At 44.4% G+C, this 27,906-nt stretch overlaps 1 protein-coding gene across 4 annotated transcripts; it reads left to right on the forward strand.

Moving 5' to 3' along the window:
• Positions 1–5,097: 5,097 nt before the first annotated feature.
• On the forward strand, positions 5,098–23,714 carry LDAF1 (lipid droplet assembly factor 1). Of its 4 annotated transcripts, none has more exons than XM_021692220.1 (5): positions 5,098–5,264; positions 7,574–7,771; positions 17,661–17,829; positions 19,316–19,454; positions 22,068–23,714. In XM_021692220.1, the coding sequence occupies exons 2-5, from the start codon at positions 7,631–7,633 to the stop codon at positions 22,147–22,149; spliced, it is 531 nt and encodes a 176-aa protein (XP_021547895.1). In that variant the 5' UTR covers positions 5,098–5,264; positions 7,574–7,630; the 3' UTR covers positions 22,150–23,714. The 4 variants fall into 4 exon arrangements, with proteins under 4 accessions (XP_021547895.1, XP_021547893.1, XP_021547896.1 ...); XM_021692218.1 differs by having other exon boundaries at positions 5,098–5,237; XM_021692221.1 differs by lacking the exon at positions 22,068–23,714 and adding an exon at positions 19,043–19,111 and having other exon boundaries at positions 5,098–5,237; positions 19,316–19,386.
• The last annotated feature ends 4,192 nt before the right edge of the window (positions 23,715–27,906 follow it).

Consider the following 27,906-nt stretch of genomic DNA (forward strand, 5'->3'; position numbering starts at 1 on the left):
AAAACTGAAGCATAGTTACATATTAATACAGAGAAGAGGGAGGAAACACCCCGCTAAACAATACCCTGGCAGCCTGAGCTCTTCTCTCTCCTCTTCTCTGGGCTGTTTTAACATCGTAGGTGCTTGCTTGCACCCAGGCCCTGGGGCCCGTAACCAGGATTCAGCGTCTGTTGCTAAGGAAGGAGGGGCCTCAGCTGTGCCCAGATACAAGACTGGGCTTGACTCAGCTGGTGTCTTCCTTTGCTGGAGGCCTGGCTGGGCAGCAGAAATCGTTGATGACAGAAGGGGAGATGGGAGGGTGTTAGCAATGATCCGGGAATGTGGAGGTGAGTGGCAATGAAAGACTGCGCCTTTGGTGAAGTCTAAATGCAAATAGCATGGTGGTTAAAGTCTTGGGGTGGACACAGCTGGGTTCAGATCCCGCCCTTCCCATTAATTAGCTAAGTGGCTCGAGCAAGTTGCTTAATCTCTCTAAGTGTCCTTTTTAAATGTAAAATGGCAACAGTGTGAGTACCCACCTCATAGGGTAGGTTTAAAGGTTTAATGAGATAATGTCTGTAAAGCAATTTGCACATAGCGGGGGGGGGACACGACCAACTCGTCCCAGTTTGCCTGGGATTGTCTGGGTTTTAACAGTTTAAGTCCTGCATCCTGGGAACCCCCTCAGTCCTAGGCAAAGTGGGATGGCTTGGTGACCCGATACAAGAGGCACTCTATAGATGTTGTGGCTAATGTAATCCTTATTATAAATGCAGAAACACACACACACTCGCACACATTTGTACTTACAGGTTACAATATTAGCTGCTGCCCAATTATTCAAAGCACGTGTTACTTGGTCGCCTTCAAAGTTCTCTCAAAACCAAGCTAGACTTACTGAGCTCTTTTGGGGTGCCATGCTTGCATATCTGTTATTTTATTCAATTTCCCCCCAAACTCCATGTTGTTCCCAATTTGTGGATGAGAAAATCAAAACCGAGCAAGATACATAACTTTCTCAAGTTGATGCGATTCCTAAGAAACACGGGTCCAAGTCGAAGCCCGTCCTCATGACCCGAGTCCAGTGCTCTTTCCACAAAGGACCTGCCCTGAACACAAACATTTCTGAGATCCTACCATGAGCACTGCATGGCACCAGGTACTTCCCTTGCTCCTTTTTCTTACTTCTTCCTCAAAGTTGGGCACTCCATACTTTCAAAATAACCTTGTGGTTGCTCATCTCTTATATTTGTACTCTCTATCATCAGGCATATAGGTAGGGGCTGCTTTTAGGCAAACAGGCTTGAGCAATGGAATGTAGGCAGGGCCCACAGCGACCCCCTGGCTGAATACAGACAGGCCCATCAGATGACCCACCTCAAAATATCCATAGGCCCTAACTAACCAATGGGCTACTTACAACCAGGCACTGTTACCAAAAAGGGGAGAATTCTGTATGTTCCCACACCTCCCTACCTTTGCCTTTAAAAACAGCCCCCACCCGCTGCTTCTGCTGCACTCCCACCCATCTCTCCCTTGTGGTCTATTCAGTAAACTTCTGTCTCCTTTGTTCTGCCTCAGGGAAATCCTTTTAACTCCTGTGCCACCAGCTTCCACCTGATCGTCACCCCACATTTGGGAGCTCCTATCCAATCAGACATATACCACATTTAGACACCATACTATATACAGTTTCAAATAGTATCTGGAATAAATGAATTAGTGACAGGGTTTGAAACTTGGGTTTAGACAGAAATGGGGTTATTACCAGGCCTCCTATAATGCGGCATGAAACCCAATGTCCCACAGAAACCAGCAGCTGTAACTCAACAAAGTGAGTAAGTAGAAAGAGACTGGTAGGATGCTAATGAGGCTCATGACCCCATGGGTGAGGAGACATGTCTCCATCTGAAAGTTAGTGTACTTTAAGTCTACCTGTGTTCAAAAATATCAAAACAATGATTATGGCTTTCACGTATTGAGCTATATGGTACTGTGCTAGGCACTTAATGAGCATCATTTCTAAATCTACTAAACAACCCAGAAAATAAATACAATTATTATTTCAAGTTTTATAACTGAAGAAACTGAGACACAGAGAGGTTAAGTAACCTGCCCATAGTCACTCAGCTAGGTTGGTAGCAAAGTTGGGATTTGAGCCTGACTATGGAATCTGCTCCCCAGCTTTAACCAAAAACCTACATATGGTCTGAAGAAAGATAGAAAATAAATATCTACTAAGGAGAATGAAAATGCCATGTTCCCCCCCCCCCCCCCCGCAATCCAACCCCTGGCCACTTCATCTGCACCAGAATTGTCTGACTTAACTTTGTTTGATAATTCCCAAGACGGATGCAGGCTTCAAGTCCCTCAATTCCAAGTACACAGGGTTGCCAGATAAAACACAGGATGCCAGTAAAATTAGAATTTCAGGTAAACAACAAATAATTTTTTAGTGTGAGTATTGAATATTTGGGACATACTTACATTAAAAAAGTTATCTTCACTTTGAACTGGGTGTCCTGGATTTTTATTTGCTAAGTCTGGCAATTTGGGGAGAAGAGGTCAGCTAGAATCTGGGTGTTCTCCCTCTCTGTGATATTAACAGCTTAGGGTCTCAATGTGTTGCTGGGAAATTTTCACACATTTCTTATTCAGAGCCCAGTGCTCCTGGTAGGTCTTTCCTAAGACCTGAAATGGTTGCTTAGCCAGAGTAAGTAACCTTTGAAAAGCACAGAAGAGGCTGCACATAGCTTTATTTTATTGAGCCATCAATGGTCGTCATGAGCCGAGTCCTGATGATATGGAGAAAGCTAAGATCCCAGCCATCAGGGAACCCATAATATGGTGGAAAAGGCAGCCAACACACAAGAAAAAAGCAAAACCTGGCTGTCCCTGCAATGACAGAGGGGGGGGGGGGGGGGTAGTAGAGAATTCACAAAGGCACCCCTAGATGGCACCCTTGAACAAAAATTCTGGGGAAGGCCCCAGTTCAGCTTTCCAAAGCAATGCCTACCAGGGAATGACAGTTGTAGTGTTTTGTTCTAAAGGGAAAAAAATACCCACAACATTTTAGGTGGGGCACCCATCATACTGCAGCAGAATAAAATGCGTGAATCCACACAGGGCTGCCTGAAACTTAAGAATTTAGGGGCATTTATCTGTCCATGTCCTATCTCCACCATTAGCTCCCTTTTTTTGTTGGCTCTTGTGGAATTGGACGGGATCCCTTAGCTTCTTTTTATTATTATTGTCCCCAAGCTTATTTCTTTATCCACCAGCCTGTTTAATTCTAGAGATATTAGTGGGTAGAAGACTGCACCATCGAATCTTTTTGAGTCCCTCCTATACTCCAGATAGGTACTAACTTTTTTTTTTTTTATTTTTTTATTTTTTTATTTTTTTTTTTATTCATGAGAGACAGAGCGAGAGAGAAAGGCAGAGGGAGAAACAGGCTCCCAAGGAGCAGGGAGCCCAATGCGGGACTCGATCCCAGGACCCTGAGATCATGACCTGAGCCGAAGGCAGACGCTTAACCATCTGAGCCACCCAGGCGCCCCATCTTTTTTTTTTTTTTAAAGATTTTATTTATTTATTTGACAGAGAGAGACACAGCGAGAGAGGGAACACAAGCAGGGGGAGTGGGAGAGGGAGAAGCAGGCCTCGCGCGGAGCAGGGAGCCCGATGCGGGGCTCGATCCCAGGACCCTGGGATCATGACCTGAGCTGAAGGCAGACACAACGCCTGAGCCACCCAGGCGCTCTAGATACTAACTTCTTTACAGCTATATTTGCATCGGTCCTCACTAAAACCCCGTGACTGTTTCCCAGGCTGCTATGGACGTAGGTCACAGAGGAAAGGTAGGTCCACCGAGGTCCTTGGATGGAAAATACCTGAGAACTATGCAGTAGCAGGCCAATGCTCAGGCCTGTCATTTTACAGATGAAACCCAGGCCCGGAGCATTAACTCACCTGAGGTCACAGTAAAAGTCAGCCCTGAGATCAGGGCCCAGGACTGTTGGGACCCCGGGACGCCCCCGCCCCCAGCCCATCGTCTTTACCAGTAGCTCTATGACAGTATATATGACAGATTTATTTATTTGAGAGAGAGCGAGCGTGCGCGGGGAGGGGGAAAGGGAGAGGAAGAAGCAGACCCTCCCCCCCAGACCCTCCCCCCTCCAAGCAGGGAGCCAGAAGCGGGGCTTGATCCCAGAACCCTGGGATCACTACCAGAGCCAAAGGCAGCTGCTTAACCAACTGCGCCACCCAGGCACCCCTATGGTTCTTAACAGGGACAGTGGTTCTTAACAGGAAGATTGTGCCCCCTCACAGGGCATTTGGCAGTGTTTGGGGACATTTTTGGTTGTCACAACTGGGAGGAAGGGGATGACTACTGGCATCTAGTGGGTCGAAGTCAGGGACGCTGCTAAACATTCTACAAAACACAGGGCCATCCCCTCAAAACAAAATTTTCCCGCCCAAAATGTCAATAGCGCTGCCACTGAGAAACCCTACTCTATGGGCCGGATTTGGGGCCAGGGAACATGTGTCCAGCTCTGACATGGAACTGAGGGGCTTGGGTTTAGACTTTTTCAATTATAAAAAATGGAGAAAATAACCTCACCCATATTTAAGAGTCTCGCTGGCTCATGATACCTGCGTGAGAAGTAATGGCTAAAACCTGCCGGTCAAGGCCGTACCTCATCCTTGGGTGTCCTGGGCTCCAGGAATGCTTCCAAAAGAGGTGGTTCAGGTGTAGGTATTTAGGCAGGGGAAGCCCTAAGACGCTGCGCAATTCCATGCTCAGAGGCCAGTCCACCTGTCTCGGCGGTGGCCTGGGCACTCTCACTTCAAGCCAAGGGTATAGGACGGGCCTCAGTTTCCTCATCTGTAAACTATTCAGGGCCTGTCAGGGTGGCTCCAAAATGCCGGGGCGGGGCGGAGGCGGGTAGAGAGCGCGCTTCACGGAGCGCGCGGCCAGAGGCCTCCGTGCGCCCTCGCGGGCTCCCTCCAGCCGTGGGCGGGGAGAGCCGAACCCAGCCCAGCTGTGGGAGACGCGAGGAGGCGAGGGGCGGAGGAAGGGGCGGGGCTAAGGAGGGGGGAGGCGGGGGCGGGGGAAGGCGGCAGCCTGGGCGGGGCAGGAAACAGGGTCCCGCTCCCGCCCTTGCCCACGAGAGTTCTTCCCTTCTGCTCTTCCTTCTCCCCCCGCCTCCCTCTACTCCGCCTGTCGACCCTGGTCAGCGCGGCAGCCAGGACCGGTGAGAGCTCGCGGCTTGGATGCTTGGGTACAGCATGCCCGGGCTGGCTAGACCCCCTCACGGGGAGGGGCAAATGGAGGGGCGCTGGGCGTGGGTTGAGCAAGCAATGGGTGTCTTGCGCTGTGGCCCTCTGTCCGCAGTTTAGTATAAAGGGAAGTCTTAACCCTTCGAGCCCCCAAGACGGGCTGGGAGCGCACGCACGCACGCGCTCACACACCCTCACACCCACCACTAGATTTGGTAAAAGGGTTACCAGCCCCATCCCACCCCCGAGACCCTGACCCTTCTTGGAAAACCTGGCGGGGGAGTCTCCAAACCCTCTCCCCAGGATTAATGAAAATGGGTACCCTCCTTCCCACAGGTCTCTCTTCTATACCGAGGGAACCCCCTTCACTGCAGAATGGGGCGCTCCAAGTAACAAAGGTGGACTCTTCTCCCCAAATTAATGACTCCAATCCCGCGTGAACGCCCCTTTCTCAGCCTCCGTGCGCTCCCGTGCGCTGAATCCCCTCTCCACCTGCCTCCCTTCCTCTTCCCCTCTGCCCATGGATCCCTAGAAGCTGGGCGTCAGGAGGCTCCCCCTCGCGTTTTCGAAGGCCGAGAGACTGGAAGCAGATGGGGAGGGGGCGGCCTGGGTAGGCCCGAGCCGCCCAGCATTCCTTTCCCCCAACAAGTGTTGCGCCCCCTCTCCCTTCCAGCAGGAACGCTCGGGGTGGCGGTTAGCCCCGGGAGCGGCGGGTTGGCCAGTGATCTCGGGGGTCAGCCTGGAGGGAGCGGAGAAGGCGGGGATCTTGCGGGCCGCGCGGGGTTTAAGGGATTGCCGCCTCCCCTCCAGAGACTTCTCAGTTCCTGGGGAGACCCCTCTGTAGAGCGAGTGACTAGGGGGTCTGGGGATTGGTAGGCAGGTGGATGTATTTGACGGCTGTGGCCCATGGCATTCTACCCAGGTTCGTTCCCATCAGACTCTCCAAACCGGTCTGGGTGGCCTTTGGGTTCCCTAGGCCTCTGGAGACCTGTAAGGGGAGCTGGGCTTGTATCTGCCTGCTGCAGAGATGAGATTAGGGGAGCTACATCCTGGGAACATCCCAAATCCAAGATCTGTGCCAGTTGCAGCTTCAAAGACAGAATATGGCTGTGGAGGGGTTAGTTCTTTCCTGTCCAAAGGGTTCCTGTTTGACAAAGGGGGTTGTAGCAGAGGCTCTCTAGCTGGAGTGATGAAAATGTACTTTAATCTGCATTCTAGACCCTATAGGTGTTAGTAAAGTAACTCCTCCCCCTTAACTCACATAATTACCATGTGGTATAGTCAACATGGTAAACAGATGTCAGCATCACTCAGTTAATTTTGGCCACTGTGACAGGATCTCTGAGGCTTTTTTACTATCAGTAGTCAGGAGGTTATTTCTAAGGGAGAAATTGTGTCCAACCCTACAGTTAGTTGTACTGGGAAATATAAAATAAGAACGATATATTTGTTTATATGAAAATCCAACAGGGGTTAAAAAATATTGAACAAATTGGTTTTTGACATGAACTTAAGACAGTCCTGGAAATTAAAGGCTGTTGAGTCACAGAGAATAACTATGGCTTAGTCCGCCCTTGAGACACCTCACGCATTAAGTGGAGACTTACAAGTAAACAGAGAATGATTTATGTGGTTGGAAGCCAACCTGTTTAGTGTGGGGTAGTAAATAAAGAAATTGGCCACCATCACTGTTTAAGAAAGGCTTTCCGGGGGGAAAAAAGGCAATGGGACTTGAAATGGTGTATTCAGCTTTCTACTATATTCTTTGCAGCAGTTTGTCAGGCTAAAAAAATAAACGTAATTCCCCAGAGATAATACCATTAACATTTTGGTATTAAATGATCTATATATATCCTTCTAGGTCTTTTACTATGGAATACAAACATAAAATACATATATTTATGTAACCATATGGGATATCTTATAATTTTTTTCACTTATCATGGACATGTTCATGTCACTAACTAGATGTCCACATTATCATTTTAATGACTATGTGATACTCCATTTTATGAATTTATCATTATTTAACCAATTTCCTAATAGACTGTTAGCTTCTTTCCAGTGTTTTGCTGTTTATTATATACTATACATAGAATTGCACATCCTTTTTGTATGTTTTGATATACCTATTTGATTATTTCCTTCAGATTCCTGGAAAATAAGTTGTTGGATGAAGTCGTGTGCACTTAGAAATTCTGATAGATATTGCCAAGCCACCCTCCATCTAATGTGTAAGGATAGTAGAAGCTTTTGTTGAACTAGCTGGGTGAATACTACTAATGGTTCAAGGTACTTTTTGTTTCCCCAGTGACAGCAAGAGACTGGGTGACATGAGATTCGACTGCGCCCTGCCCGGGACAGCTTAATGGTAGAAGCATTAATCCCTAAAGAGACCGGAGTGGGTTTCAGGATGACAAAAGAGGAGCCCCCGAGTACCTCAAAGGACTTGCAGGAGCTGCAGAAGAAGCTGTCTTTGCTGGTAGAATCCATCCAGAATAACTCAAAGGTCAGTTTCCAATCAGGCGGTGTAATGGAAAATCCCAAAATAACAGCAGCTTAAACACCATAGAAGGTTATTTCTCTCTGAAGTAGAAATTTGGAGGTAGGTCAGGAATCTTTGTAATTCACCACCCTGCCATGGTGTCTAAATTGTGATCTTCAAACTCATTGTCCAAGATGGCTGCTAAAGCATCAGCCATTGTATTCACATTCCAGGCAATAAGGATGGAGGAGGAAAAGGGAGAAAGACTTACAAGCCACCTCTAATTTAAGGTGACTTCCTGGAAGTCACACACACAGCACTTCCAGTTACATCTCGTAGACCAGAATTTAGTTGCACGTCTACCCTCGGGGTAAATGTAGTTCTTTAGCTGGATATAGAGGGTGGGTCTCAGTCTGTGCCACAGATACCATACTTTTTTATTTTGTTTTGTTGTGAATTTTGCCCTGTTACCTGAGACTGACGGGCTAAAGCCAACTTTAAAATTTGAGTCCAGTTTTCCACTAGAAACCCAGCGTCTAATAGAAGTATGATGTGAACCACATATGTAATTTAAAATTTTCTAGTAGCCACATTTGAAATGTAAAAAGTGGGTAAAATTAATTTTAATTTATTTAGCCAAATATATCTAAATATCATTTCAATATGTAATCATAAAGAGTTATTAATGAAAAAAGTTATTGAGATGTTCTGTATTCTTTTTTGTAATAAGTCTTCAAAATCCAGTGAATATTTTACACTTAACGGCACATTTCCATTTGAATTAGCCACTTTTCAGGTGTTTAGTAGCCATTCTGGGGCAATGGGGCCTGAGATAGCATATTCTACTTTCTCGAATTTTTTCTTTCTTGCTTCTATATGTCATTAAGCATTTTGTCAGTGAAAAAAATAACAGCTCTCAGAGATAATATTAACATTTTGTTGTATTTCCCTCTAGATGTTTTTTTCCTATACAAAATACCCACAAAATACATATGTGCATGTAAGAAAATGAACTGGTTTGTGATCTATTTTTTGTATTGGACAGCATGGTTCCCCTCGGGTCTATTTGAAGAGACGGGACGTTGCAGTATAGAGCAATATACTCTATAGAGATCTTTCCTGGACTCGTCCCAAAATGCCTCTGGCCCTCTTTGTGGAGTTAGCAAGCTATTTTTAAATTGGCCAAGCAGCTTTCTAGTCAGCAGGCTGAGACTCTTGTTACTAAAAGTTAGCTTAGTAAGAAAGGTCCTCCTGCTCATCTACATGTGCGTTTGGTTTTCATTATATGTGTTAGTTATGTTCTCTGGGGGCACCTCAAACAACTGCTGAATAATGTCTCCCAGGGGAACTACAGGATTAGTGTCTGGCAAATTTCTGGTCACAACGTTTTCATCAACTGGTAAGTATATAAACTGTTGTATGGGTATTTCTGTTTAAAGACAACTTATTTAGTATATGTTGTTGATTCATTAACGTTAAACTCATGGCCAATAGCGCTATAGCTCTTGCCTGAACAAAGCTTATCTAACACACCTATTTTCTCTTAAGGCGGATCACACCCTTCTGAAGGGTGAAGAACACAAGATAGTACTTCTGCTATTTTTTTTTTTTTTTCTAAAGATTTTATTTATTTATTTGAGACAGAGAGAATGAGAGACAGCATGAGAGGGAGGAGGGTCAGAGGGAGAAGCAGACTCCCTGCCCAGCAGGGAGCCCGATGCGGGACTCGATCCCCGGACTCCAGGATCATGACCTGAGCCGAAGGCAGTCGCTTAACCGACTGAGCCACCCAGGCGCCCCAGTACTTCTGCTATTTTAAATGGTGAAATTACCAGCAAAAAATATAAGATGTAAGAAAAGGTGGCACTAAATATACCTTGGAAAGGATAGTTGTTGAAAGAGCTGAGATAAGAGCATTGCCTAGTTGACCTCAGCTGAGACCATGTGTTTCAGGTGACTTAAATTTTCCCATGCTCTGTACACGTTCTTGAAAGCACCACAAATATTGATTTTGGAGTTTCAAATAAATTTTGGTGAGTAGGTGAATTTGCAAATATAGAATCTGCAAGTAATAGGGATTGACAGTAAATTGATGAACCCTGATTGAGCACTTACTATATGCCAAGCACTGTGTTAGGCATTTTTGCACATCTTATTTAGTATTCACGTCTACATTCTGAAGTAGACATTTCAAAGCGTATGAACTTTGGTTTCTTGGCATTTCTTTACTTCATCATTGTAGATCCTCAGTCGTGGTCATTGGAATAGATTTGGGCTGGATAACTTCTAGGCCAGCCAACTCCCAGAGTGATAGGACAGATTATCAGCTGACTAAGTCCTGATGTTCTTTGGATAGTCCTAAGGTAGAGTAGCTTCTTTTAAAATTTTGTATTATGTTAATTAATTAATGTGAGTTGTATTAACTCAGTAATATTGAGGAAGAAGGAAAGCAAATCACCTGTAAACCCATCAGTAACAAATCCATTGATGGTGATTATTATAATTAGTAGGCCCCTTCAGTATGTAATTTTCATATGTAGTGGTTGTAATTATGGCAGATATAGTCCTGTATTTTTATTTTTGTTTGATATTGCATATTGGTGTTTTTCCATATTGAATCTTAGGTCCTCCAAAGAGTTGGTTGGTAGTAGAACCTTCCATCAGATTGACATAACCATAATTTACATAAGCATCCCCTTGTTTCTGGGATATTTAGATGATTTCTTTTCCCCAAATAATTTTTAACCTTTCCTCAGAGTTAATAGGCCCTTGAAATTCCAGAAAAGACCAGATGGGCTTCTACATGGAGTGTTTGTGAAACAACTTCATAATTTCTTCTAGGAAGCCTCTGGAATGTCAAGTCTTCATTGACATAGGCTGAGATTGTCAGAAACCCACTCGAAATAGCTTAAGCAGACGAATACCGAGACCTGCCTGAGACCTGCCGGGACTTTGGGGAAATGGGAGACTATCTTAGAAAATAAGGGCAGGAAGTGAATCAGGGTCTGGCAGGTCACTGGGGTCAGAGGTAACTCTCAACACCCCCTCCTGGGCCATGTTGCTTCTGGTTGTAACTTTTCCTTGTACATCAGCTTCATTCTCCTCTCTCTACAGGTTGACTTTCTTGCTCTTCCATTCACATGGGCCATCACGACTGCCCAGGTTGGCACCTTCAACTCCCTTTGTCTCCCTCAGCTCCCAGCTGAGGCCCTCTAATGGGCTTGCTCTGGGAATGCCTGATTCCTGGGATCAAGAATCCGCTTGACCAAGTCACCTGTGGCCAGGGAGGTGGCAGCTGGGCTGGGACTTTTCATTTCATGGAGAGAAACATGGCTTAAGGAGCGTACCCCTGCTATGAGAGGGAGCAGGGTTCAAAGAGGAGGGAAGACAGAAGGAACATGGGCTGGGCAGTTGTCCCCTGATGGCATCTCCACCTGTGGATTACCTATGACTATTTTGCTCCCATGCTGGCCCATTCCTTCCACAAGGGATGTTTTTGAACTACGTCTCTGGCATCTTTGTGCCAACCCTGAATCACATGCCAGAGGGCACCCAGGGACTGTTAACTGTAAACTCTTAACACAGGATTTGTCATTACCAGTGGTCTTTTTGTTTTGTTTTTTGTTTTTTAAGATTTTATTTATTTGAGAGAGAGAGGGAGAGCACGGAGGGAGAGTGAGTGGGAGAAGCAGACTCCCCACTGAGCAGAGAGCCCGATGTGGGACTCAGTCCCAGGATCTTGAGATCATGACCTGAGCTGAAGGCAGATCCTTAACCGACTGAGCCACCCAGGTGCCCTTACCAGTGGTTTTATTTTTTATTTTTTTTATTATTATTTTTTAATTTTATTATGTTAGTCACCATACAATACATCATTAGTTTTTGATGTGGTGATCCACGATCCATTGTTTTCGTTTAACACCCAGTGCTCCATGCAGTACATGCCCTCCTTAATACCCATCACCGGGCTAACCAATCCCCCCTCCCCCCTCCCCTCTAAAACCCTGTTTGTTTCTCAGAGTCCATAGTCTCTCATGGTTCATCTCTCCCTCCAATTTCCCCCCCGCTTCATTTTTCCCTTCCTTCTCCTAATGTCCTCCATGCTATTCCTTATGTTCCACAAATAAGTGAAACCGTATGATAATTGACTTTCTCTGCTTGATTTATATCACTTAGCATAATCTCCTCTAGTCCCATCCATGTTGATGTAAAAGTTGGGTATTCATCCTTTCTGATGGCTGAGTAATACTCCATTGTATATATGGGCCACATCTTCTTTATCCATTCATCTGTTGAAGGGCATCTCAGCTCTTTCCACAGTTTGGCTATTGTGGACATTGCTGCTCTGAACATTGGGGTGCATATGGCCCTTCTTTTCACTACATCTGTGTCTTTGGGGTAAATACCCAGGAGTGCAATTGCTGGGTCATAGGGTAGCTCTACTTTTAACTTTTTGAGGCACCTCCACACTGTTTTCCAAAGTGGCTATACCAACTTGCATTCCCACCAACAGTGTAAGAGGGTTCCCCTTTCTCCACAACCTCTCCAACATTTGTTGTTTCTTGCCTTGTCAATTTTTGTCATTCTAACTGGTATAAGGTCGTATCTCAGTGTGGTTTTGATTTGAATTTCCCTGATGGCTAATGATGATGAACATTTTTTCATATGTCTATTAGCCATTTGTGTCTTCTTCAGAGAAGTGTCTTTTCATATCTTCTGCCCATTTTTTGACTTGGTTGTTTGTTTTTTGGGTGTTGAGTTTGAGAAGTTCTTTATAGATTTTGGATACCAGCCCTTTATCTGTAGTGTCATTTGCAAATATCTTCTCCCATTCTGTGGGTTGCCTCTTTGTTTTGTTGACTGTTTCCTTTGCTGTGCAGAAGCTTTTTATCTTGATGAAGTCCCAAAAGTTCATTTTTGCTTTTGTTTCACTAGCCTCTGGAGATGTATCTTGAAAGAAATTGCTGTGGGCGATGTCAAAGAGGTTACTGCCTATGTTCTCCTCTAGGATTTTGATGGATTCCCGTCTCACATTGAGGTCTTTCATCCATTTTGAGTTTATCTTTGTGTATGGTGTTAGAGAATGGTTGAGTTTCATTCTTCTGCATGTGGCTGTCCAATTTTCCCAGCACCATTTATTGAAGAGACTGTCTTTTTTCCGTTGCATGTTTTTTCCTGCTTTGTCGAAGATTATTTGACCATAAAGTTGAGGGTCCATATCTGGGTTCTCTGTTCTGTTCTGTTGGTCTGTATGTCTTTTTTTGTGCCAGTACCATACTGTCTTGGTGATCACAGCTTTGTAATATAGCTTGAAATCAGGCAACGTGATGCCGCCAGCTTTGTTTTTCTTTTTCAACATTTCCTTGGCGATTCGGGGTCTTTTCTGATTCCATACAAATTTTAGGATTGTTTGTTCCAGCACTTTGAAAAATGTCATTGGAATTTTGATCGGGGTGGCATTGAAGGTATCGATTGCTCTGGGCAGCATAGACATTTTAACAAATGTTTATTCTTCCGATCTATGAGCATGGAATATTTTTCCATCTTTTTTTTGTCTCCTTCAATTTCTTTCATGAGTGTTCTGTAGTTCCTAGAGTGTAGATCCTTTACCTCTTTGGTTAGGTTTATTCCGAGGTATCTTATGGTTTTTGGTGCTATTGTAAATGGAATCGTTTCTCTAATTTCTCTTTCTACAGTTGCGTTGTTAGTGTATAAGAAAGCAACTGATTTCTGTGCATTGATTTTGTATCCTGCCACATTACTGAATTGCTGTATGAGTTCTAGTAATGTGGGGGTGGAGTCTTTTGGATTTTCCACATAAAGTATCATGTCGTCTGCAAAAAGAGAGAGTTTGACTTCTTCTTTGCCAATTTGAATACCTTTGATTTCTTTCTGTTGTCTGATTGCTGTTGCTAGGACTTCTAGTACTATGTTGAACAATAGTGGCGAGAGTAGGCATCTTTGATGTGTTCCTGATCTTAAGGGAAAGGCCCTCAGCTTTTCCCCATTGAGGATGATATTCGCTGTGGGTTTTTCTCATAGATGGATTTTATGAACTTGAGGAATGTTCCCTCTATCCCTATACTCTGAAGAGTTTTAATCAGGAAAGGGTGTTGTATTTTCTCAAATGCTTTTTCTGCATCAACTGAGAGGACCATATGGTTCTTCTCCCTCCTCTTATTCATGTGTTCTATCTTACCAGTGGTTTTAAATAATCCTGACGCCTTCATCCTCCTCCTCTCTGGTAGCAAGGGACAGTGGACACTGATTGTCTTTTGCATCCTGTGTTTTGCATTCTGTCACCAGGGAATTGGCCTGTCTCCTGAATAGTTCCAGATGGAACCTTCAGGTCCTTAAATACTGGCCACATTACCCCTACTTTGGAACTTGCCATACTTGTGTGAATTTTAAAATAAATTGCCTTTTCTGACCTTGGGTGAGTTGCTTAGGCCACTGAATCTCCATCACCTCTTCTCTAAAATAAGCAATGGCAGGCTCATCGGTTTGTTGTGAGGATAATCTCAGAAGCTGTTGGAGAGGGCTGTAGCACAGAGCCTGGCACCTAATGGTGGTAGTCTGTCCCAGCCTGGCATTCCTGAGTTCTTCAGCACAGCACCATGCCTGAAAAATCCAGGTTGGATGACATGTGTCTGCTTCCAGGAGAGAGATGGAAAATTGCAGTTCATGTTACTGTGAACTAAGCCGTCTACCTTTCCATCCTCCCATTGAACCCCTCTCTGTTGCCATGAGAATGAGAAGTGAATTGCTGTGTTCTAATTCCCTGGATTTAAATAATGTTCCTCATTACCTGCTCCTGGGCATTGAAGGGAGAAATAAGTGAGGAAATACATTGAAAACACTTAAAACAGTGCTTGGCCCCTGAGTGTTTAATGAACATTCTCTATTATTAGGTGTGACTGAATCCTGTCCTCCCCTTCTGTGACAGACTGGCCTGATCAGGGCCATCCGTCCTGAGGGAAGACAATTTCTGGACTTAACTGCATCTTAAATGGTCTCTCTGCATATCTGAATGACTTTCTATTTTTTGGTTATAGGGCCCAGACTCAGAAGAGGCTAAGAGAAAAATAGATTCCTTAGGGTCTGGAAGAACAGTTCTGCTTTTCTCCTTTTGGATCCCCATGCCAAACTGTCCCCAAGTCCTATTGATGTTTCTTTTGTCATTACATTTTCATATTGCCAGCAGCCTAGATTTCACCATCAGTGTCTCTTGCCTGACTTCCTGCAAATCTTCATAATTGCCTTTTGCACATTACGGCCATGTTCTTATTTCTTAAATTAGTCCTTTGATTATATCGTAATCCTCGAATGCCAACAGTTTGCTTCCTGTTTTTTCCAAGATAAAGATTAAACTTTAGTTAAAACTTAAAATTTAAAGTTAAACTTTAGTGCTTTACAATGGAAATATTATGTAACCCGTATAGAGATTTTTAAATTTGCTAGTAGTCATATTAAAAAGCATGAAAAGAAAGATGAAAAATTAATTTTAGCAATATATTTTATATAACCCAGTATATCCAGAACAATATAATTTCAACATGTAATAATATAAAAAATTAGCGATGAGATAGTTTACATTTTTTAATACACTTAGTGCAAGTCTCAATTCAGATACTAAATTTCCATTGAAAATACTCGCTCTCTATTCAGATTTCATAAAATTTACATTTGAAAAATTTATTTGACACGTACCCAACTTATTTGAAATGTAATTCAAAATATTCCAGTGACTGAAGCATCTCTCAGTTTTTAAATAGAAATTAAAGTTAAAAATCCCGTTCATCAGTGACACTAGCCACATTTCACGTGTGCAGTGGCCACATGTGGTTGCTATGCTGGGGGGTCCAGGTGTAAATTCATAAGCCTGGCCTTCGAGTGTTCCAGCCTCATCTGCTCCCCACTGTGGTTACTGGGTCTCTTGATGGTAAGGACCAGAGAGAACAGTTCAGTCTGTCAGAGGATGCCTGGGTGGTTTTACTAAGAATGTATGTGGACTTTAGAGCCGGAAAGCAATCAAGACTTTCGACAGCTCCAGGGACCAGCCCCGCTCCCGTGACCCCTCCTCGCTCTCCTTCAGCTGCCTTAACTGGAGAGTCTCACTGGGTTCTGATTATCTGAGCCAGGCATTCCTAGTATAGTCACCTCTGGCGAGAGAAGTGGAATAGCCAAGTCCGGTAGCTTTTCTCAGGAGTAGCTAGAGACAGTATAGCCGGTGGGCGTTGTGCTGTGTTTTGTTTTGTTTTGTTTTTGTGGCCTGACTGGAAGTGAAATTTGTCAGTCCTGGAGATTCTCCTAAGGAGGCAATGCTGAAGCCCCAAGACCGATGGCAGTGGCTTCTTGGAACAACAGCCTTTTCTAGTTAAGCAGCATGAACCCTGCACTTTGATCACCATCACCTTGAGCTACAAAACCCTCCTGTCTTCCAGCTGGCCCCCAGATTCCCACCATTGGAGTCACTAGGAGGCACGTGTGTTTGGGTAGTGGTAACAATGATTGCCATAGCTTGAATTTCCTCCTCATTTCAGCTGCCATAAGGCCTTAAGGAATGAGACCTGGGAAGGTGTTTTTTTTTTTTAAGAGTATTTTTTTTATTATGTTATGTTAATCACCATACATTACATCATTAGTTTTTGATGCAGTGTTCCATGATTCATTGTTTGCGTATAACACACAGTGCTCCACGCAGAACGTGCCCTCCTTAATACCCATCACCAGGCTAACCCATCCTCCCACCCCCCTCCCCTCTAGAACCCTCAGTTTGCTTTTCAGAGTCCATAGTCTCTCATGGGTGGTCTCCCCCTCTGATTTCTCCCCCTTCATTCTTCCCCTCCTGCTATCTTCTTTTTTTTTTTAATTTTAACATACAATGTATTATGTGTTTCAGAGGTACAGGTCTGTGATTCCACAGTCTTGCACAATACCCAGCACTCACCATAGCACATACCCTCCCCAAGGTCTATGAAGGTTTTGATGGGGAAAAGTTCTGGAATGATGGAACCTTGTAAGAGAACAGGAACTAATGTCAGTAGTGAGGAGAGAAATGGAATGGGGCTTAAGAAGACGGGGGGAGCCCATCCTTGTGGATTTTCTAGGGTCAGTTCTGCATTAAAGCAGCCCTCCTCCACTGAGCCAGATCCACAAACTCTCTTGCCTGATGAAGGAAGATAGCTTGTTCATTAACACAGCATAAGCCTGCAGTAGCCATCAGGCTGTGGCCTGACTGTGGTATCCACGTTGATGACATGCATGCATTTTTTCCTAACAAGGTGGCAGCCATTGCAAGCACTTGACATTTAGAGTGAAAAATTCATCTTTGAGGGCCTAGATTTTGCCACTTGGAAACTGTGTGACTCTAGGCAAGTCCCATTGCTTTCTCAGACTTTCATGTGTATACAGGTCACTTGGGGCTCTCATTAAAAATCAGCACCTGATTTAGCTGGTCTGGGGCAGAGCTTGAGATGCTGAGCTTCTAACAAGCTCCCAAGTGATGCCAAGTAGCGAGGACTTAACCTCTATGTGCCTCAGTGGCCGTGGCTCTGAAACCTCAGCTATGCAGCAGGAGATAAATCGTGTGGACGTTACATCCATGCGCACACGTGCCGAGGGCCCCTTGGGAGGGTGTGTGTGAAGTGGTAGAACCATGACCAGGTCTTTCCTCCTTTCACAAGACTTGAGGTTGGGTGGGACCCGCAAATTTGCCATCTGTCTACAGCTTCCTTAAGTTGTTGCCAGGGTGACTCATGCCTTGGGAGAATTGTTAGTGTTGACTTGTTAGGTTCCTTACGAGCCCTCCAACTTTCCAGCCTCTAGTCATACTTCCTGCAGCCCAGGTGGATCCATCAGCCTGTGCTTCAGACATGGCGTTCAGTCCTGGCTCTTTCTGTCTTGCCCGCAGATGGTTGCCTTCATGAAGTCTCCGGTGGGGCAGTACCTGGACAGGCACCCTTTCATGGCCCTCACCGTGCTGGTGTTTGTGGTCATGTCAGCCGTTCCTGTCGGGTTCTTCCTGCTCATCGTGGTGCTTACCTCCCTGGCTGCTTTTGTGGGAGTCATTTTACTGGAAGGTATCCTGCTCATCTGTTCAACCCCTTCGGAAAATGAGTCAGCTGGGGGTACGGGTATTTATTGGGTAGCTGCCACTCTCATCCAATGTTCCTGTTCCTGAAAAGGTCACAGTGACCAAGGCGGATTGTCAGAGTAGTTACAAGATGGACTTTGGAGTCCACATTAGAATCCTACCTCCACCAATGAGATTTTGGACAAGTTACTTACCCTCTCTGAACCTCAAACTCCTCATATGTAAACTGGGGAAATAATAAAACTGTCTCAAAGGGTTGTGGTAGGGATTGAAAGTTAGAGTCCCATAAAATGCTTAGCAGAGCCCATGGTACAGAGTGGCTTCGGCACGAATGGTAACAGAGTCCAATTTATTCCACACCTCGTTATTGAACACCTGTTGCATGCCAGGTGTCTTGCTAGGCACTAATGTTCCCCCTTCTCCACCTTTCCTCCTGAGGTCACATTGCTAACTGTCACCTTCTCCCTCTGTTGCTAAGGTAAAATTACTGAGAAGGGAGATCTGATTGGCTCAGTTTGCTTTTTCGTGTCAGATCACAAACCACAAGATGCTGGCCATAGAGCTGGTTGCCATTGGGTCATTGGTTTATCCTAGGGCTTCCCAGAGCTAAGAGCACCCAGAGTTGTTTCCCTGCCCAGGGGACTGTGGATAAGGCAATTTACCCCTGAAGGAGAAGGTGGGCATCGTCGACGGATGGGCAAAATACAGCCTGGCAGAGAAGCTGCTGAGTAAATAGTGATGGATAGATGGATGGATGAATGAATGGGTGGAGGAGTGAATGAGGATTGTAGCAAAAGCAAATTTAGGAGAAGGGAGCCACTTTTGGTCCTGTTGTGCAAAGCTCTACAGAGGACAGGATTTAAAGACCTGTAACAAATTTTGTTTCCTTTGGGGAAGAAAAGACTTTCTAAACAGGAATAGCACATACAAAACCTTTAGAACAATAGTCTAGAACTTGAGTGTGCATAAGTTTACTTGTTTTTTGAAAATGCATACTTCCAGGCCTCATCCAGAGATGGTTATTTAGTAGTTCTGGAGTGGGGTCCAGAAATCAGAATTTTACACAAGCCTTCCTGAAGCATCGGGTTCTGATAAAGTGGTTGTCCACCACACTTGGAAAAACACAGATCGAGGATTTTGTAAATCTTTGTGAAAAGGCAGCACATCCATTTATATTCTCTGATTTCCTTCCTTTGCAGGGTCCGTCCCTGAAATTATATCACTGTAGCCATGAGGTTGGAGTTCTGAGCTGTTTGACCCTTCCCAAGGCAAGGAAAAGGATGTTTGCCTTGCAGTGAGGCCCCCTCGGGTTGTTAGATTACCTCCTTTTTAAGTGATGCTGGAAATCTGGATTTTTATGAGAAATCTCCTCACTTAAAAAATCTGAGTTAACTGTCATAAACACAGTGGCTTGGGGTCTGGCAACTTTCAGTTTGTTTTAGCTGAATGCTTCTAACTATGCTCTCCTCTAGGACTGGTCATCTCTGTGGGCGGCCTCTCACTGCTTTGTGTCCTCTGTGGCTTGAGCTTCGTATCACTCGCCATGTCGGGGACAATCATAGTGTCCTACGTCGTGGTCTCCAGCCTTGTCAACTACTGGTTTCCTCCCAGGTAAATACATGTTAATGCAGTAATTTAATCTTTACCATTTGGGGGATTTTCACAAATACTACCCTAACCCTAGTTGGATGTCTAGAAGTAAAGTTGTGAGAGGCCGGTGTTCTGTATAGTTTCCCATACACATCAGACATCAAATGAGAATTGACAGTGGAGTTTCAAACAAAAAAAAATGCTGTCATCATCCACCACACACAATTACTCACTTTTTGTTGCGGCAACACTATGAAGTAATTGTTATTGATTCCTTTTAAAAGACGCCATTAAATTTACAAAACTTCAAAATAAGGTGTTTTTTGCGGGGGGGGCTACAAGAATAATGAGCCACCATTCCACTCACCATGCACATATCTCAGGATGATACAGGGGGCTGTGAATCTGCTGTTCCCAATGTCTATCTTCATTCTCTTTGCTCTTCAGAATGTGAGTGTGTCACCATACTGAGTGTGATCTTGTGTTTGATGGTATGGATTTTGTTCCTACATTATGGCTCCTAAATGCCAGCTACCCTTCATCTGGAGCCTCAGCTGAAGGAACAGTGATCTATTTAAATGCTAGAGGGAAAACCAGCTATGCTGGAATTACTGTAAGACAGTCTGTTTGTCTATAATGGGCCACCCTCCTAAGGGATTTTCAGTGATGATTTTTTTTTAATGCTTGATTTTTATCTTTTTCTCTTTGTTGAATTTAGAATCTAAGTCTCAAGTAGGACGTGACTCCACTGTGCTTCCTTTAAGCTCTTGCTTAATTGATGAGAGTGGCTAATACCCATCAAGTACTTGCTCCGGCCAGGGACTCTGTTATGCACTTTCCAGGCCTTAGCTCATGTAATCCTCACAACCACCCTGTGAGACAGGTTCTAGCTCCATCCTGTGACCAGGGAAATGAAACCAAATCCCAAAGCAAAGTGTAACAGAGAAGGGACTTAAATGCAGGTCAGTTAACTCCAAAACTTCTTAACCAAGATTCCAAGTGATTCCAAAACAGGAGTCAGCAGACAATTTCTGTAAGGGGCCAGATGATAAATATTTTAGGCGTTGCGGGCCATGTGGTCCATATTGCAACACCTCAACTCTGCTGCTGTAGCCAAAAAGCAACATAGTCAATAAGAAAACAAGTGAGCATGGCTGTGTTCCAATAAAACTTTATTTACAAAGACAGGCCCAAGAATTTGCCAACCCTTGCTCTAAAAGAACCAATATCCTGAATTTTGTTTTTCTATAGAGTAGCCCTTGAACTTCTTACCAAAATGTTATCCTGTTGTTACTCAGATTAGAAAATAAAATGTGAAGTGGGTATAATTTAAAATAGCTCAGGGCTGGTTGTCACAGGATTGCCTGGTTGATATCCCTGGAATTACATCCAGCTTCTTATAAATTGTTTTTTGATCACTATCAGTCTTAAAGGGGTTAAAAGGAGAATTTGGCTTATTGAAGCTGATGCTTCTGAGCCAAAAATCTCTCCCTGCCTCTGAACCCTGCTCTGTTATACCACAAGGAGTAACAAAAGCTGAATACCACCTGTTTGTCAATGAAGAGATTAAAAAGATTTCCAAGATTTGCCCTTGATCTCCTTATACGCCCCTCCTCCTCCCAACTGAGGCACCTGGACCCATTGTTTTCACTAGGGCGGTGATTCTCAAGCTTTTTGTTCTCTGGACACATTTTGCCTTCTTAAAATTACTGAGTCTTCCCAAGGTTTTGTTCATGTGGTTTAAATGGATCAATAATTACTGTAGTAGAAATTAACAACAAATTTGAAAAATACTCATTTAAAAGGGACAGCATTACCTGTTGATATAAATAACATCTCTATGAAAAGTAACTATATTTTCCAATACAAAATGAAATGACTGAGTTTTACATTTCACAAATATCTTTTTTTTATTTAAGATTTTATTCATTTGTTGGAGAAAGAGTGCACACAAGCCCGGGGGCTGGAGGAGTAGAGGGAGAGGGAGAAGCAGGCTCCCCACTGGGCAGGGATCCCGACTCGGGGCTCAATCCCAAGACTCTGGGATCATGACCTGGGTCGAAGGCAGATGATTAACCAACTGAGCCACCCAGGCGCCCCTGCATTTCACAAATATCTTTAATGTCTGCCTTAATAGACGTCAGCTGGGTTTTGAAGACCCAGCCTCACAAATGTGTGGCTGGCAAAGGGAGGAAAAGCTTTTTCAGACCACTATGGATGTTCTTCTTTGATAGTACACCAAAACTCAATAAGTGGTAGTTTCTTAAAGGTTAATTGAAATGTGACCGTTTTTACTTTGTTGTATTAAAATCCCCTTGTCTGCCTTGTACTTTTTTTAGATCTTTTACCGTGCATGTTTTTGTAACTTCATGCACTGCTCATTTGCAATACCCAAATTAGAATAGGGGGAAGGGGCATAATCCCTACCCCTAACTCAGTCATTTTAACCTCTTGTGCTCTGAGTTTCCTCATCTATAAAATAGGTATAGCCTTAAATCTAAATCTGGTGTGGTTGCAAGAATCAGCTAAAAATAAACCAACAAAGAATATCATATATTCAGCTTTGTGCACTCTCAACATTAAAGCTCTTCAAAGAGGCCCTAGAGCTAACCATTTCCTCTTGTTACCAAACAGACCTCTGACACAACAAAACTCCAGTGGCGACTGTCAGCTGGCAATGAAGTCCGCAGACTTAGAGGGGCTCTGCCAGGAATGACCGGCCCAGCGGAGCCAGAGCTTTTTCCAAGCACTTCTCGAAGGCTGTAGATCATACTCAGCCCTTGGGATTATGACTCAGAAGGGGACTGGGTGGTCAAGCACTCCTTGGAAGTGTCCTCTAGCTTTTTCACATATTCCTAGGATCCCACAGGGTCCACTTTGGGGATCTTGTTGCTTTTGCATGAGTCCTGTGGTTCCGTTGGCTGATCCACCCTCACATGAGAATTAGCAGAGAACTGCAGTGGCTCAGCACCTCCTTGCCTTTCACCCTTCCTCCCCAATGTGCAGACTTGACCTTGGCCCAGTCCTGAGCCTCTACAGCCTAGCAGCTTGACCCCAAAGACTCAGTCTTGTGTCCAAGGGCCCAGTTTGGGGCAACTGTGGATTTTTTTTTCTTTTTTTTTTTTTCCAGAAATGAGAGAACCTGTTTATATCTTCACTTATTTGAAACAAAGTGGGGAAAGAGCAAAACAGATCAAGCTCTTCTGCCTTATTAGCTTTTTATCAGAAAAACCAGCAACATTTGGCAATAATGGCTTCTCAGACAGAGTTGGATAAAAAATAAAGTCCAAAGTTAACTTTATGGCCAAGGGCACTTTTGAAAAAAATCTAAAGAGTTTCCATGTTGAGTACTGTTAGGTGTCGTTACTCTTTAAAATATTTGCACTTGATACTTCTGTATTGTTTGAAAGAACTTGGCTTGTTAAGCCATTTCTGTAAAAATCCTATGAAAATGCTAAAGGACTAAACAAGCTTTTAAAATCCTGTGGGATTTCCCCTTCAGTGGTCTGCTGTGGCATTTTATTAACTATTTATATAGATGAGCTTTTTTTCTTTACTCTTTATTTCACCCCCTAGACATCAGACCCCCCTTATTCCTTCTCCGTTGATTTCATGGCAGATCCCGGGTAATAGGGCTCGTGATAGACCCTCCACCCAAAGTGGCATTGGGGGGGTGGGCAGAAGGGGGGAGTTCCTTTCACTCAACTAAAAAGCCAGGGGGTAGATTTTCAGACACTGCTGGATCCAGGGGCCCAAGCGGCATCTTGAGGCATCTCTCTCTCTTCATCCCTCAGCATTGCTTTCCTCGTGTGAGGGGCTTTTCCAGTCAGGCCCTGCATACGTGGAGGTCCCAGCAGCTCTGGCTTTAATACGTCAGCTTCTGGGTTTGGCTCTGATTGGACAGACTTGAGTCATGTGAGCAATCCTGAACCAATCACAGTGGTCGGGAGGGTGGACTATGCCAATGGGTCAGGGCCGCGCCATAGGTTCATGCCGGAGCCAGGGGATGGTTTACGTCAGCCCCACTGATTTTGCGTAGGGTGGGGTGCATATTCCCAAAGGAATAGGAGACGGAGAGGAAATATTTGCTGGGCAGACAAAATAAAAAGCCTGCTACTTGTCCCACTTACAGGACATAAAAGCCTTAATCTGGAAACTTCTGAATCCCATGACAGCCACGCGTGTCCCTAAAGGTGGCTTTACCTCTTAGAGAAAAAGAACTGCGTACTCCTGCCAGCACATGGAGTATTAATAATTGGTGTTTATTAAATTTGTCTTTTCTTCATGCAAGTGTCTGCTCTCATCTGTCTGTGCCATCTACCCAGCTGGGCTGTAATGAAAAATGAAAAGGTCTCTGGCCTCCAGCCGTTTACTTTCTAACACGAGTCGCTTAACAAGTGTATTAACGGTTGCTGTAGAATAGTTTACGACAAACTGTAGACTTAAAAGAATATATGTTATCTCACATTTTCAGTGTGTTAGGAGTCCTGGCTTAGCTGGGTCCTTTGCAAGACTACAAGCGCAGTGTTGCCAGGGCTGGGTTCTCATTTGAGGTTCAACCTGGGAAGGATCCACATCCAAGCCCACATGGTCATTGGCAGCATCCAGTTCTTTTCAGGCTATATGGCACCTCACACATGGCAACTTGCATCTTTGAAGCCACCAAGAGATTCTCTTAGCAAGGCAGGCATTACATTCTTATGTAGCGTAATCACGTATGTGTAATCACATGTATCTTGTCACTTTCACCATATTCTGTGGGTTAGAAGCAATCACGGGTCCCAACCATGCTCGAGAGGGGAATCACACAAAGGCATGTGTACCAGAGGTCGGGATCAAGGACTCCACCCTAGGGTCTACCTGCTACAACCAGTAAACAAAATATTAGATTGTGATAAGTGTATCAGAAGAAAGTAAAAAGGTGACAAATAACCAGGGGAGGCCACATTGATCACAGCAAGCAAGGACTTCTTCTCTGAACCAAAGAATGAGAAGTTACTGCCATGCCAAGAGCTGGGGGTGGGTGTTCCCAGCAGAGGGCACAGGGACACAAAGGCCCAAAGACTGGAAAAGAAATGATGTCAGTGTGGCTGGGCCTGGTGAGCAAAGGGCAGATGAAAGAGAGCCAGGAGCCCATCATGCAGGGCCCCATAGAATAAGAAATTTACATCAAAGAGCAAAGGGAAGACCATGCATTTTAAAGGGACACAATCAGACTTGGATTTTTAAAGATAACTCCATGGCAGTGGATCAGGAGATGAAGGCCAGGTAGGTCTGCAGAGGATGGTTGTGGTGCCACACGGGGGTGGAGGTGATGGAGACCTTCCTAATTTGGAGAGCCGGCAGCGTTTGGTGATGGGATTGCATGTGGGTGATGAAGGAAGGGAGGACATTGGATGGCATCTAGGTTTTTTAACTTGAGCCAGTGGGTAGATAGAGACACTTTTCTGAGATGGGGGCTGGGTGAATATTCAAAATCTCCTTTGCTCATATTAAGTTAGATAGGCCTTTTTAACACTAATTGGGGGTGTGAGGTAGACAGCTTAGAGTGTAGGTCTGGGCTGGGGATACAAGATTTGGAAGTGTTTTCAGTGCTGAGAGCTTTACACAGCCATCTTATGGAATGCTCTCCTAGAAGTGGCCAAGAGATCGTTTTAAAACATATTTCTGATTACATGAACATCCTTGCTTCAAACTCGGCAAAGTGCAAGGTGCTTTCCCACTGCACTTGGGTAAGACCCATCACAAGCTGCCCCTGCTGGCTTCTCTTTCTTTATATCCATCAGCCTCGGATTTTAGGCGTGAAACTAAGATTTAGAGCAGAACTGACTCACTAATTCGGCCAGGAAATGTGGCATCTAAATCTTGGTTTTGCAGTTCAGGCTCTCCATCACATTGCCTGGAGCCCAAGGCCTTTGCTGATCAAAGTAAAATAATGTACAGAACCCAGCAGAGAGCCTGCCCCAGAATAGAACCATAAAGCATAGTTGTCAAAACACACAGTGCACCATCATTTAAAACTGAGTGGAACAGGAACATGTGAAAGGCCTATTGTTAACCAAGCTTGGAGGAATGTTAGGTCTCCCCGATTATTCAAAAGGTGCCTGCCTTTTAGGCATAGTTCAATGTGTGACTCATTGGGAAAGGTAATTTATCCTTAGAGCATGAAAACCGTGACTTTATACAGCCAGAATGTTAATTTATCAGTTTGTCCAGGAGCCTGTTTTTGCCATGTGTTTGGCACTATCTTAAACCCTCTGCAAATCAATACACATTTTCAGTGAGTCCTCACTACCACCCATTTTAGAGATGAAAAACCTGGAAGACTGAGAGGTTAAGTTGTCAAGGGCACTCGGAAACAAGTGGGATTCAAGCCCAGTTTGCCTGACTGCAAAACCCACCCTTGTACCCAGCATGCGGTTCAATGTCAACTCCGTCACCTGCCTTTGTGGCCTTCTGAGATTTGGACTCATGCCCTAATATATGCTGTCTCTAACAGTACCCATACCTTCGCTGCTGTGTCAAATAACTCCAGGGATTGCCAGTTTCATAAAATGGAATGTGAATGGTTGGCTCCCCCTAGAGTTGTCCCCATAGACAATGGTCCCCCAAGACCATTTCAACTAGCACCTGTGCATGGCTTCTATTGTCTGCTCTGCATAGAACAGGATTCAGGGGTGCTGGCTGGCTTAGTCGGTAGAGTATGCGACTCTGGATCTTGGGGTTGTGAGTTTGAGCCCCATGTTGGGTATAGAGATTACTTAAAAAAATAAAATGTTTAAAAAAACCCAGGAGATTCAGCGCAGAGTTGCAACACTCTGGCAAAGGCATGATCAGGTGTGAGTTGTCACAAGAGGGTTGAGTACTTTCACATAGGTTTTGCTGTGCTTCCTTGAGCAGGAGAGAAAAGGTGGAGCTAGAGAGAGGGGGTAGAATTTGAGAATAACCTACATTCCCTTACCTATGCCATGGTATCCCCCAAAACACATGTGCATGTGTGCATACACATATCGTGAGTGATTAAATAGGCATGCACACACACACACACACACACATCCTGATTGGTTGGTAAGAGTTGTGACAATTATGAATTAATGAAGTGCTTTCTTTGCCTTCTTGGGGGAAAGGTGTATAATCCCTTCTTGGGGATTATATACAAATCTGGTGTGCCTCTTGAGTATGTCGTTATGGTGGATAGTATCCACATGTGTGGCAGAAAAGTTGAAAATCAATGATGCTGGAGCATCCCCCTTCCAAACCTCCCACTTCAAAAGATTTCCACCTTCCACAACCCAGCTCCAGGTTCATACCTCCGTGAAGTCATGTCTTGCTATGTGCATTCTCTTTATACTTACAGCCCTTGTGGAACAGGCATGGTGAGCAAATGACAACCTTTCTCTCTGTGCATTGACTTCCTTAGTCTGTAAAGAGAATGCCGCCCAACCGGAGTCTTTGGGAGACTGAGGCAAGTGATCTCTAGATTATAAAAGGGCTACAACACCGTGGAATAATTATACCCTTGCTCGACTAAATTGTCTCTTGTTTGCTGCTATTCTCTTCTATTTGTCCTTCTTTCTACCCTCCCTACCTGCCCCCTCTCCACCAGCACTCTGGGGATGGGAACAATGTCTGCATATTCACTTTGGGTAGCCTAGAACTTTATACATAGAAATCCCTGAACAACATTTTCCACTGACCGGAAAAGACCGAGAAGTGTGAATCCAGATCCTATTTCCCGGGACATTTGGCAGCATGCAGAGGCATTTTTGATTGTCACAACTGTGTGTGTGTTTGGGAGAGGGGCTGCTGCTGGCTTTTGGGGGCTTGAGGCCAGGGGTGCTGCTAACCATCCTACAATGCACATGACAGCCCCTTACAAAAAGAATTATCTAGGCCCAAATGTCAGTGCCGAGGCTGAGAAATCTTGATGGAGACAAACAAGAATTAAGAGCGTTAGGCTCAGTGTTGGGAAAATTGGACAGCCACATGCAGAAGAATGAAACTGGACCATTTCCTTACACCACACACAAAAATAGACTCCAAATGGTTGAAAAACCTCAATGTGAGACAGGAGTCCATCAAAATCCTAAAGGAGAACACAGGCAGCAACCTCTTCAACCTCAGCCGCAGAAACTTCTTCCTAGAAACATCGCCAAAGGCAAGGGAAGCAAGGGCAAAAATGAACTATTGGGACCTCATCAAGATAAAAAGCTTTTGCACAGCAAAAGAAACAGTCAACAAAACCAAAAGACAACCGACAGAATGGGAGAAGATATTTGCAAATGACATATCAGATAAAGGGCTAGTATCCAAAATCTATAAAGAACTTATGAAACTCAACACCCAAAGAACAAATGATCCAATCAAGAAATGGGCAGAAGACATGAACAGACATTTTTCCAAAGAAGACATCCAAATGGCCAACAGATACATGAAAAAGTGTTCAACATCGCTCGGCATCAGGGAAATCCAA

The sequence above is a fragment of the Neomonachus schauinslandi genome, chromosome 5 (assembly GCF_002201575.2).
Source record: "Neomonachus schauinslandi chromosome 5, ASM220157v2, whole genome shotgun sequence".
Lineage (NCBI taxonomy): Eukaryota > Metazoa > Chordata > Mammalia > Carnivora > Phocidae > Neomonachus > Neomonachus schauinslandi.

What these genes read in the sequence shown, in the direction of transcription:
- LDAF1 (XM_021692220.1), top strand. Translation starts at nt 7,631, where the DNA reads ATGGTAGAAGCATTAATCCCTAAAGAGACCGGAGTGGGTTTCAGGATG. An exon ending in CCATCCAGAATAACTCAAAG is followed by an intron (nt 7,772 to 17,660) that starts GTCAGTTTCCAA and finishes TCTTGCCCGCAG; the next exon opens with ATGGTTGCCTTCATGAAGTC. An exon ending in GGGAGTCATTTTACTGGAAG is followed by an intron (nt 17,830 to 19,315) that starts GTATCCTGCTCA and finishes GCTCTCCTCTAG; the next exon opens with GACTGGTCATCTCTGTGGGC.